Here is a 12,551-nt window from a genome sequence, read left to right as displayed (position 1 = left end):
CCAGTAATATCATTTACAAAGAAAATTACCAAAAGTAATATGGTAATCATGATTCCAACGTGAAGGGAAAGGAGAACAACAATTTTTCAGACAAAAACAACAATCTTTACCCAATATTCCCGGTAATATTTTGGCGAACCAAACACCTTTTTCGTAACATTCCGGGTAAACTTAATTTCTATCGTATTTCCAGTAATCGTGATTTTCAGAGACTAAATAATTTCTCTTATACCAAACACACCCTAAAGAATTTCAGGAAGATATACATTAAGAATTGGTCATGGCATATCTATTCTGTTATTACTTTTGTCAAACAATGACTAAAGTTTCACAATCCAGAGCTGGTACAACCTTACATATTATTGTGGTAATCCACCAGAAGCTACCATCAGATTGTCAAAACATACAAGCTTGACCATTGCCCTGCAAAATACCAATGGTATATATCTATTTGTCTAATTCTGGAAGCTCCCAGCACCTTGGGAGAAAGGAAAACTATAAAAATGCTTCACGATTTTTTGTGGGCAGCTCTAGATCAGGTTCAAATTCACTTAGAGGTAAAAAGTACTGATCCACCATATCTTGAGACACCTTTTCCAAGGTAGGAGGATCCCACTGCATATATTTGATTGACAAGCGAATAAAAATTTGTATATCAAATATAGCTTTTTAACATAAATGCGAAGAAAACCATTAACAACATTTGATCACAATGAGCCAATGAATTTCAAATCTGAAATAAAAAATTGTAATAGAATTGCCATCATTGACAGATGACATATTGACAATTAGGCAAAAGTCTCATTTTGATAAGGTAATGCAATTTACGCAAACAATTGGTACCTTTGGTGCCAAGTCCTTGTCCACCACACGTGCCCTCACTCCCTAAAATGAATTCAAATCACCTAACGTTAAGAAAGAATAAGTTTGTTTCAATTTCCAGAAATTTACAATGCTTAATACCTCACAAAAGTCACCAGATATCTGCTTAGATATTCCTTGTAAAGTCATACGGTACTCACGTGACAAGCACTGATCAAGGGTCTGAGATCTACCTTCTTGTATCTGCACCAATTAAATGGATAGCTGACAGATACTGGATAAAACACTCAGATCTAGTAAACCCTCTATATTACTCTTCTGTGGATACTAATATGAATGTGTTATCAGTAGATTCAGTACCCATGGGTTGATTTACAATGGAAGATAAAGACTGAAACGAGAGACCTGCACTCTCCCTTAATTTTCTCTACTTTATTCCTGCCTTTTCTATTTTTTCCTCTCTCCCCTTCTAATATCCATACAGGTCAACTATCCCTCCTTATTTTTTATTGCCTCCTGGCAATCCGTTACTGATATCCCAATTCCCTTGATTGCCTCATTGGCAATCTGTTATATCAATGTTCCCTTCCGGAGGTCTCAATTCCCCCTTGATTGCCTTTCATGTAAACTGTTACATTAAAAGGCCCGGATCCTCAATGCCACTTCCTAATACACCTTAGTAAAGGGTGGTTTCCTAAAAATTACATTATAAAAGCAGTTTCTTATATGAAAAGAAGAGCAAAAATAACAGGAATTCAAAGGGTTTAGACAAGCAAAAGGAACTCACAGATCTCAAGGAAACCTTCAAGCTCAATGGAGAAGCTTCTTTAAGTCTATTTAGGGTAGAAATGCACCATGCATCATTTGTTTCACTTGCTGCAATTTCCTAATGAAAAGAAAAAATGTTCACCATAGAGTCAAGCCCCCGCACAAACAAAAGAAAGGAGGACATGTAAGAGACACCAAAACATATTTTCCAACTGCCGTCAATATAGATAAGAAAACAGTAAACAGGTACAAATAATTTTCCTTCACATTATTTTATTTTACCCCCTCTCCTTTTAAAACAAGGGAAATCAACTTGTCATGTTGTAGGAAAATTACTGTTCATACCTGCAGAGACATCGAAAATGGAGATTGTGTTTATTTATTTTTTTGATTTAATATTTTTAGTGGGTCCCACCAAGGTTTTCTATCTGCAGGTATGAACAGTAATTTTCCTACAACATGACAAGTTGATTTCTCTTAAAACAAATCTGGAAAAGAGGAAAAAGAAGGGAGGGCTAGGAGGATAAGAAATTTACATCTTCCTACAAAAAACTTGACAGAGATTTCTGTATATCTTGACAAAGCCCTCAACAAGCTTGGTATTGCAAATGAATATATCTTTAATTTTCTTGTGATTCTAAAATGACATCAGTAACGTAATAGAAAATAGTTGGGCTGAGCCTATCTTTCTTGTACTGGTCTTTATTTCTTGAGTATAAATATACAGGACAGGACAGGGAGACTAATAATATCTAGATATCCCCATTCATAATTTTCTCTAATATAAGCAATGTGCAATCTGGGGCACTTATCCTTTTAGACATCTGGGAAACAGTTCATATAAAGACCATTATTCTCAACTTACACATGGCAGAATACAAGCACAAGCCATACAAGTCATCCCACTTATATTTATTTTTATTGGACAATAACACTTCTTAATCTGTGGTGCATAGATGTTAATGATGCCCAGCTGGCAAAAATATAGTTAGCCAGATTACAACAGCCTCACTCACAACAGATTTGTTCACATCATTTAAGCTCCTACTTTTCACTTATGACTCTAAGTTTTTCTTTATAGAATATTACAAGTGAGACAAGCCATCTTTATTTGTAGAATTTGATAGCTCTTTTACAACTTATTTTTATTAGAAATGGGGTAGCAAGGATCGCACTCTATACTACTTGATCAAGGTATACTTTAGCTGTTAATGGCTTGTCAACTTTCTTACCATGTGATCTCTCCTTTGCTCCACAATTAATTGTAGGTGTGCTCCTCTCAACCACCTCATATTCCTTCAGTTTATCCTCACAAGGGGTTTCCAGTGAATCCACTCTGTCCTCCTCTTTTTTCAATTCCCCAAAGAAATCTCTATATGTGTAGAAATATATAAAACCATTAATGTAGCTTCACCCAAAAGCTTAAGCTATTGGATAAGGCTACATTAATGGTTTTATATATTTCAACACGCCCCCTCACACGAGAGACCACTGGGCTTGAAGGGTGGACAATGCACAGGTCCACTTACCTGTGCGAACAAAGAAATTCCACTTGAAAGAAAGTGGGGGGCGGCGAGGATCGAACCTGGGACACGAGGCTCTGATACCATGTTAAGAACCAATTCAACCCAAAAGCTTAAACTTAAGCTTTTGGGTTGAATTGGTTCTTAACATGGTATCAGAGCCTCGTATCCCAGATTCGATCCTCGCCGCCTAAGCTTTTGGGTTGAATTGGTTCTTAACATGGTATCAGAGTCTCGTGTCCCAGGTTCGATCCTCGCCGCCCCCCACTTTCTTTCAAGTGGATCAAGTGGAATTTCTTTGTTCGCACAGGTAAGTGGACCTGTGCATTGTCCACCCTTCAAGCCCAGTGGGCTCTCGTGTGAGGGGGCGTGTTGAGATATATAAAACCATTAATGTAACCTCACCCAACAGCTTAAACTTTTGGGTTGAATTGGTTCTTAACATGGTATCAGAGCCTCGTGTCCCAGGTTCGATCCTCGCCGCCCCCCACTTTCTTTCAAGTGGAATTTCTTTGTTCGCACAGGTAAGTGGACCTGTGCATTGTCCACCCTTCAAGCCCAGTGAGCTCTCGTGTGAGGGGACGTGTTGAAATATATAAAACCATTAATGTAGCCTCACCCAATAGCTTAAACTTTTGGGTTGAATTGGTTCTTTAACAATATGTATCTCTAGCCTTTCCAAGACCCTTTTGTACTCTGACTTCAGTTTCATTTTTTGATGTAGAACTATCATCAGAACTCTTTGTTTAAGGAACCAAAGAAGTTCCAACCAAGTTTCTTTTTCCCTCTCCATAACAACGGTGCCATGAATTCCCTCACTTCTTCCCCCAAACAAATGGATGTTCTGTCAAAACAGGTAATTCTTCCAATAGCTTAAACTTTTGGACTAGATGGTTCAATACAATTTGATCATTTGTTCATCATACTCTTCTTGATGTGGAATTTGATTTTTTTTTCCCCTCACTTTTTTGGTACTTGAATGTTTGATTTTCTCTATGGAAGTTTCTAAGTCAATTAAGAAGTTGTTTTACAGCTCTAACACGTTTTTTGTTGAAAAGTTGATGAGGAAAAACCACAGGGTGGTTATATTTAATAGAGGAAACTACCAAGGGGCAAAGTAATTTTGAGTCAAACCGCAGGAGGGTAAATTGTAATTACCTATGAATGCAAAAGTTCTTGGAGAAATACTGGAGGGGATTTCTTTAGTGTTTATATTTTTTACTCTTGATTTATTTTAATCACTAGTTCTCTTGTCATTTTCATGAACTTTGGAAAGAATTTGATAAAAGTGAAAAACTTAATAACTTAAGTCCAGTTTTAAACTCTTATCCAATATGTGAAGAACAAATGAAATTCTCAATATAGAACTGTCTTGAAGGCTCTGAATATAAACAGAGATGCAAATCTCACCAAAGAATCAACAATCTCTTCAACTGTGTCATGGCGAAAGCATTTATCTAGAGTTTCAATCCTGAAGAAAATGAAAAGTAGAAATAAGGGCTATCTTATATTGTGAGTCAAAACATACAAGAGACAAAGTAACAAAAAGAGAGCATCCTGATAACTTAATTTTCATCAGATGATTTTCTTATTGTCTTCTTGGCTTTCGGCCAATGGTCATTTTTAGTGAATGAAGGGCTCTTCTGCATAGAGTACTTTTCAATTTCTTTTTCCTTGCTCCTTCTCTCTGCTCTTTGTTTTTTCTTTTACCAAAATAAAAAAATAAAGATTCTCCTTAGATAGAATGTAAGGCAGGTCAAACCTGCGTAGTACACTATTGCTATCTGGGTGTACAAGGTCACCATACTGTTCTAAAGTGGTTTCTATGACAGACGGGTCATCGGTAACCAATTTCCCCAGCTGTTCTTCAATTAATGAAAGCCTCTATAGGACAAAACAAACAATGTTTTTGAATGTTATAGAGCCTGAAAAGCCTATTTAAATTGAAATAAAACAAGCAAACGGGATTTAACAGAACTAAACTGCAATTAGTGAATAGTGTGTAGCAAGCCCACAGGTAACCATCTCTACTCCATTGAGTTTTTCCCCTGTTAGAGCCAAGTACTCTCCTGCATACAATAACACCGTATAAAACCATCTCTTGCAAAGAAGTGATAGAGTTGAGTAAAAGGAATTGTAACTCAGCTCCATATCACTGAAATTTCTACTATGAATTACAGTAATAATCCCAACTTAAATGAGTTAATGACAACCATTGATCATACCTAACTACCCTTCACAATGGGAAAAACCATCAATTTGTGATGAAGTAGCAGTTATGAAGTGCAAAAATCTGTTCAATCATTGGAACTATATTTCTCATCAAAATTTGATTGTTGTACCGACAAGACTCTTTTATCATTTGAATATAAAAAGACGTTTATCAAAGAGGAGTTTCTCCTGACCAAAGAGAACAATGAATTGTTTTATAACACATTCTTAAGTTCTAACAACTAAGCCATATCTAATTGTCAAAACTTGCTACTCCCTGCCCCTCCCCCTCCGAATGCATGATACCAGGGTCACAAGTACAACATTAAATATTTTCAGGATTATCTCCGTTAAAATGAATAATATATAATCTCCCTATCCACGTGGAGGGATTTTGAGTAACTTAAAGCAGAAGATGGGGCATACATACACATAATCATACCTAAGTGTCCAGGTAGATGTGAAAGGTAAAAAGATGCTCCAGCATCAGGGTGGAATCCAATAAGAACTTCAGGGGTAGCGAAAATCTGCAAATGTGGGTAAGTTATGATGAAGCTCAGCATATGCAACCATGTGTAGAAATTCAAAGTAAAGACAGACTTCTAGAAATTCAAAATTATTATGTGTGGTGTGTACAGATTACAGAGTACACAACACATAGCACAAACAGTCTATGTCTACAGCTGTAGCATGCTACACAAACATATTGTGAGTTAAAATAATCGAGCGACAAAGTAACTAAAGAGAGAATCAAAAAAGAGGTTGGGTTTAAGTGTTTTTGCATGAATGATCAAGGTTTTACCCCAGTTAACCATAGCAGCTGCGATGGCAATTTGTCAATGGCTTCGACTCCAAAATGCAACATGAAGGAATGCGTTTTGAGAGCAATTTTGAGCGCAAACCAAAATGCAACGTAAAGGAACTCACACAACTGCCATTTGTCTCAACGCAATAGCGCTATCGCAAGCAATTGACTACCTTGATGCTCATAACACTAATCCTAAGTTGAAAGAACACCAATAGATATTTTTTTTTCATATATTTCATTAATTCTACTTCACTGAATTCTGTTGAAATTACATAGACTGTAGCTATTTAAAGATCCAATATGTATCTAGAACTGACTGGATCCATAAGTAGCTTAATAAATGACTCTGTTTATAGATCAAAAAATACTACTAAGGAAGAAGAGCTCTATGCTTCAACTTAAATGCCCACAACAAGCATTCAATAGTATTAATATTTATAGACCCAATATGTATGTGTATCTGGAACTGACTAGGACAAGTAACCCAACTTAAATACTAAAGAATTCCAAATCTAAAATAAAAATAGAATCCCAACTCAACTAGTAAGAAGACCTCCCATGACCCAAATATGTAAACCACAAATTCCCAAATTCCTAACAATCAACCTAATTCCCAAATCACAAATCCTAACTTCCAAATAACAAATTCATCCATGGTAAACACAAGAATAATTAATACTATCTCATGCTTTGTCAAAATGCTCAATAATGATCTAATAAGAAAATGTACAAGAATGAGAACAACGTAGATTTGAGGCTTTGAGCAAGAGGTTTATCGTGTACATATTTATGAAAGTTTCTATATTACATACAGTTTTGTCTGTTGCAACTTTGAATGTCCCAGGGATTGAAATTCCTGCCCCACCACCCATGGTAATGCCATTCAGAAGAGCCACCTGCATGAAGTTTATTACTGAATAAGTTCAGTTTAATTGTAACTAACTAGTAAATATGAACATTGCTTTGAGATTATGGAACAACTTGCTTGAAGCCCGTGTGATGAATGGGATAATAGCACATCAGTACTATTTTATTTAATAATATACAAATATAAATGAAATGTATCAAATAATTCTATTGCAACCGGGAATGTCCTAGGGACTAAAATCCCAGCCCCACCACCCATGGTAATGCTATTAAGAGCCACCTTCAATACATGAAGTTCGTTAGTGCATAACTTCAGTTTATTGGTAACAAACTAGTAAAATAAAAGTAATACTGTTGTTTTAACCATGCTACTACTGTGGGCTTGCAATTTTTAACCATGCTAAAATACTGTACTCAGCAGTCCATAACTTATTTCCCCTTTTGAATTTTTATTGTGTATGAGCTTGAAAGCATAAGCTTTCTTTTATTTATTTATTTTCCTAGATGGTGTTTATTATTGTGCATTAAGACAGTATCACTTATCATAGAAAAGAAAAAAGTTTGAGAAATTTAAGAAGGAACTAAGTGATTAGGAGAAGTGTTATAGGATTAGAAAGATGGCTACATGTAGAGTACCCAAAATAAAGGCTGTTTGACAGACTAGTCATAGTATCAGTAAAAATAGAGGTTCAGGGTTCAGTATTAATTACAACACTAGTAAGCTTTTCATTTAGTATATTTTTGTTCTTCTACTTTTATCTCTACCCTTTAATCCTCTCCCTATTCTACTAAGACAGTGTACTACTAGCAGATTAATCCCAGTCATTAAGCTGTAAAATCAGAATCTAACATATTTCTAAAGGCTCAATGATAAGGTCCAACAATCAGGAACAAGAAAATAACAGAGAAGACACAAGTTTTTGCCCTAGAATTTCCAGATTTTCTGTATTTATATTAAAAGAAACAGTACAAGACAGTAACGAACAGAACAAGGAATTACTAGTAAAGATTACAGAATGAAGGAAAAAGAAAGAACGTGTAAAGAAACTTGTGAAACAATTGTAGAGGTTCCACGCTCTCCTAGAGTCCAAATTCCATAATTTCCAAATTGCATAACTATTCTCTCTCCCATTCCACTATTTAACCAACTCTCGACACCTCTCTATTGTAACTATTTGATCATCCACACCTCCATTCAGTTGGGGGTCATTTTGGGCATTCTGATGTGAAGATTCTGAGTCAGCAGTAGATGCACTTAAAATATGAGAGGTCCAATTCTTTCTGTTTTTATCTCGCTTGTATACCTTGTGAGGGTGGCCTGTATCACTCAACCATCAACATTGCAGGGTTCAGAAATCCTAAAAATGCAAGGTACTCTTTGTAAGCTTTCTTCCTGAAGAATGAGTCCTGATCCTCTTATAACAGTTGCCTAAGTCTCTTCTGTTATCAGCAACATTTATTCCTCAGTTATTCACACAGAATACTAATATTCTATTATTTTGTTTGAGAATCAGGAATCACTTGAAATGCATTGCATCACCGCTTATAGTCCTAAAATTTGTACAATCTTGGGATCATAGAGTCAATGGAAACAAGATCTTATTCAACTGTTATTTGCAAACATCTGTATTTCAATGCTTTTGAATCAAAATTTGGACAACAAATATAAGTATATCACACTTATTGTCTAAAAAAGAGAGCAGAAATAATTTATCAGCCTCCAAAGGCCGTACTCACATGTGGCTTCAAATATGTACCTATCAGGTATATAAAACTATAGACTCTTCTAAAAAATTCTTTACAGGCTTCCATGTTACCTGCATAAATTGAAAGAAAAAAAATTAAAATAACTACATGAAAATAAAAGAAAATAAAAGTAACTAAAATGTACTAGAAAAATACACATTTAAACTACAAGGGAGAAAATACCTAAAACCAAAAAAAAAAACTCCACAATTAAACCCGACTAGCGAGTGTAGGATGAGGGCAATCCTTGTACGCAGCCTTACCCTTGCAAATAATTGTAAAGAGGCTGTTTCCCAAATTCGAACCCGTGATCTTTCAGTCACAAAGGAACAGAGGGCAAACCGGAGCAGTGGTAAAATACCTAAAACCAAATTGCATGAAAAATCTTAAACCTAAGGTATGGTTGCAACCTAAAGTTTCTCTTAAGCTTTCTTAGGCAGCAAAAATACAATTACCAAACACTCCTGGGAGTTGGGTCTTGCTAGACCAGAAAATGCAAGAACTTGAAAATGTTAAAAACTAAATTCTTCTCCTCCCTTATCTAATGCAGTAGTCCCAAAAAAAACTCTTGAACTTTTATAAGCTCTTCAAATATCTAAAGCTTGAGAGCTACCCAAAAAATAATAAACAAATAAAAATCAGCTAAAAGATTAGGAGAGGCTACAAAATTTGATCAAATTCAGATATGTTGAAGATAATTTGAGATAAAATAACCATGAGGAGCATAGAATGCAAATGAAGATATCAGCTCACACATATAAAAGGTTAAACTGAAAATAGATGAACTGCATTTGTCTAGTTTGGGAAGGCACAGAGTAGATAAGCAAAATCCAGATTGAGAAGAGTGAGAGGATGGCATTGAACTAATCAAGGAACAGTTGTTGCTTGTAGCATTTTATATTTTTTTTTAATTCAAAAGTCAACACACTATAACTCTTATCAACTGTTAGATATATAAGACAATTCCAAGGCCTCTACTCCACCTAATAGCTTAAGCTCTTAGTATTTGCATTTAATTTAAGGATATCAACCATATTGTATCTTAATTTCCAAGGCATTTAAATGCATCAATTCATATCATGTCACCCCACATTAGCGTTGATACTTCCTGAGGTCTACTATCTGAGAATATTCATGACCATTTTGAAAAGTGAATGAATAAACATACATTCTAGAAGAAGAAAACTAAGACCATTGAATAAGATTCAGTGTGGAATCTCATCATCTGGATCTTACTCTTGATATTTTACCTTGGTTTATCAAATGGTAAAGCGTAACAATATCTCCACCAGCTGCAAATGCCCGGCCACTGCCCTTAAGAAAATTGAAAACATAGGTTGAGTCTCGCATACACGTGATATGAGTAGACGAGATCATTGTTAACATTGGATGTAAAATATCTAGAAAGGGCAAAAAGATAATAGAAAATATATATTTACCTTCATCATCACAAAACCAACATCAGGGTTATCTTCCCAACTCCTATAAAGTTTATGCAGTGTATTCACCTGAGAAACCAAAAGTATCATGTAAAAGCACGTTACACCTTTATCTCAAACTATTTCTCAAACTAGTAAGGAAGGGTGGTCGATGAAGACATATAAAAGTAATAAAAAATTAAGAAAAAAATAATAAATAAGTAAGATTAATATATATATATGTATATGATAAAAAATAAAATAAATAAAAACATAGAAAATTTAAATTTTTTATTTTATTTTTTCAGAGTGAGTAAAAAAAAAAACTTATTAGCACAATTTCTACTAACCCTCGGGGAGTATGAAATCACAAAAAAAAAAAAGAAAAAAGAAATATCATATAACAAAAGATGTTGAGCGATTACAAATTCAAAACCTTTAGAGTCTGAAGCTAATATTGGAATCATTGAACTAGGGCTATGCTTGGCAGAAAGATAATGATACTAGACAATAGAAACAAAAACCAAAGTGAAAACTAAAACTACATAGCAAAACGAGACAAAATCGCAAAACAGAAAACGATATTATGAGGAAAGGAACATGATATGATACTGAAACATAACAATGGTTTGTAAGGGAAAAATCAGCAGCGTGATCACCATTGTAGTGTTGAGAGCATTGAGAGCAGAAGGTCTATTGAGAATAGCGATTCTGGAGCAACCATTTCCTTCAACCAAAACCTGTGAATTTTGAATCCAAAAGTGAGAGAGAGAATACAAATAATTAATTATATAATATAATAAGGAAAAGAAAGAAGAGTGTGTGAATGGGAGACCTGATTGTGGTTATCCTGAACGACATTTTGACAGACAGAAAAGCTTCTGTTTGTGTAACTCAATCTGTAACTCAATCTGTTAAGGCTCAGTGCTACCCTTCTTACTAACCACCACCCTTCTCTTCTGCTTTGTATCTTCATTTTCCTTCTCTCTCAGACACCTCCTTCCTTCTTTCTCCTTTCTTACTTTATATAAATTATTTATTTAAATGAAATGGGCTTGCATCAACTTATTTTGGGCTTAATGTTTCTATTGAGATTGAGTTGCTTGATCTATATATTTTTTAATAAAAAATTTAAGGGTAATTGTAGTCTCATGTCATATAAAAATTTTGTTATCTCTTACACACTCAATTTAAAGCGGGGCCCAATAGAAAAATAATAAAAAATAATTGGCACAAGTATCGATGTATGGACATAAGATAAAAAAAAAATTCTTATTGCATAAGAGTAATATTGCCCAAAATTTAATGTTCATTTTCTTTTTATGAAAAATGATCGACTTATAACTATTCCAATTTATTAGTATGTTAGATGCAAATATGTATAATATTTGTTAAACTCGCAGCAGTATAAACTGATTCACCGCTTTTTATATTGTATTAAATATTAGTCAGCATTTGAAAAAAAAAATTGGTGGAAAGTCAGCATTTGAATTTATTATTATGATATCGTCATATTCTTTCTTATCATTTTATCATTTTAAATACGGGTTCGTTTTTTCTGCAGTCACTACATATAAGTTATTTGTAGTGAAAATAACATGACATCATTTTAGGGCATAAATCATGGTATTTTTGTAATTCTAATTTATTTCAGGGTTATTATAGCCTTTATAATTAAAAAATTTAATATTTCAATCTTAAAATAATATTATTTTAAGAATAAATATAAATAACTTATTTGCAGAGTAATTGTAGACATATTTTTCTGTTTAAACATATACAAGAATTTGATTGACATTTGACTTTTGTAGCATTAGATACATATTCTTTTTCTTCGCTAGTTTCGAACAACTTTTTTGTTTCATTAATGTATCACAGGCTACTAACAAGTATAAAATTGAATAAGATTAGGATAAGGACGTTTCTGTACTTGCATTATAAATTATACAAAATAGGAAAGTTTATGATATTACTATTTTATCATTATTTTCTAGTAGATATCTTCTTTTTTTCATACTTTTTCACATTTTTCAACTAATTATTCTAAAAAATTTGTTTAATGATGTATTTGCAAACACTACGGTACAATAATGTGTTTGGAACAAGTATATCTACTGTGTTTTTTTATGTTGTTTATGCATATATTTTTAATTAATTTTTCACTTTGTTATATGTTTAATCATAATTTAAGAATATACATTTTCATATATAAACATGTTTCATGATTATATGAGATGATGTTACAATACTGTTTTTGACTAAATGGTAGCTTCTGAATTGAAGCCTAAAATTCAATATATTTCAGCCATTGCTGTGGATTCAATATTTAAAGGTGTTCATTGAGTGATTCAGTTCGTTTTTACTAAAAATCGAACTGAACTGGTTTAA

The 12,551-nt window shown here is 33.9% G+C and overlaps 1 protein-coding gene across 1 annotated transcript; it reads right to left on the bottom strand.

Moving 5' to 3' along the window:
* Positions 1-283: 283 nt before the first annotated feature.
* LOC133317931 (3-hydroxyisobutyryl-CoA hydrolase-like protein 1, mitochondrial) lies at positions 284-11,154 on the bottom strand. Its single transcript, XM_061519832.1, has 14 exons — positions 10,999-11,154; positions 10,823-10,903; positions 10,185-10,253; positions 9,996-10,059; positions 8,737-8,816; positions 6,945-7,028; positions 5,767-5,851; positions 5,097-5,182; positions 4,876-4,997; positions 4,524-4,584; positions 1,610-1,708; positions 964-1,065; positions 844-885; positions 284-615 (listed from the first exon to the last, which is right to left on the bottom strand). The coding sequence occupies exons 1-14, from the start codon at positions 11,137-11,139 to the stop codon at positions 496-498; spliced, it is 1,236 nt and encodes a 411-aa protein (XP_061375816.1). The 5' UTR covers positions 11,140-11,154; the 3' UTR covers positions 284-495.
* Between the last annotated feature and the right edge of the window lie 1,397 nt (positions 11,155-12,551).

This window comes from Gastrolobium bilobum, unplaced genomic scaffold (genome assembly GCF_033153095.1).
Source record: "Gastrolobium bilobum isolate Gb01-03AN ecotype WA unplaced genomic scaffold, APGP_CSIRO_Gbil_v1 utg3981, whole genome shotgun sequence".
Classification (NCBI taxonomy): domain Eukaryota; kingdom Viridiplantae; phylum Streptophyta; class Magnoliopsida; order Fabales; family Fabaceae; genus Gastrolobium; species Gastrolobium bilobum.
The sequence above is the reverse complement of the archived record's forward strand: the minus strand, read 5'-3'. Positions and strand labels throughout refer to the sequence as shown.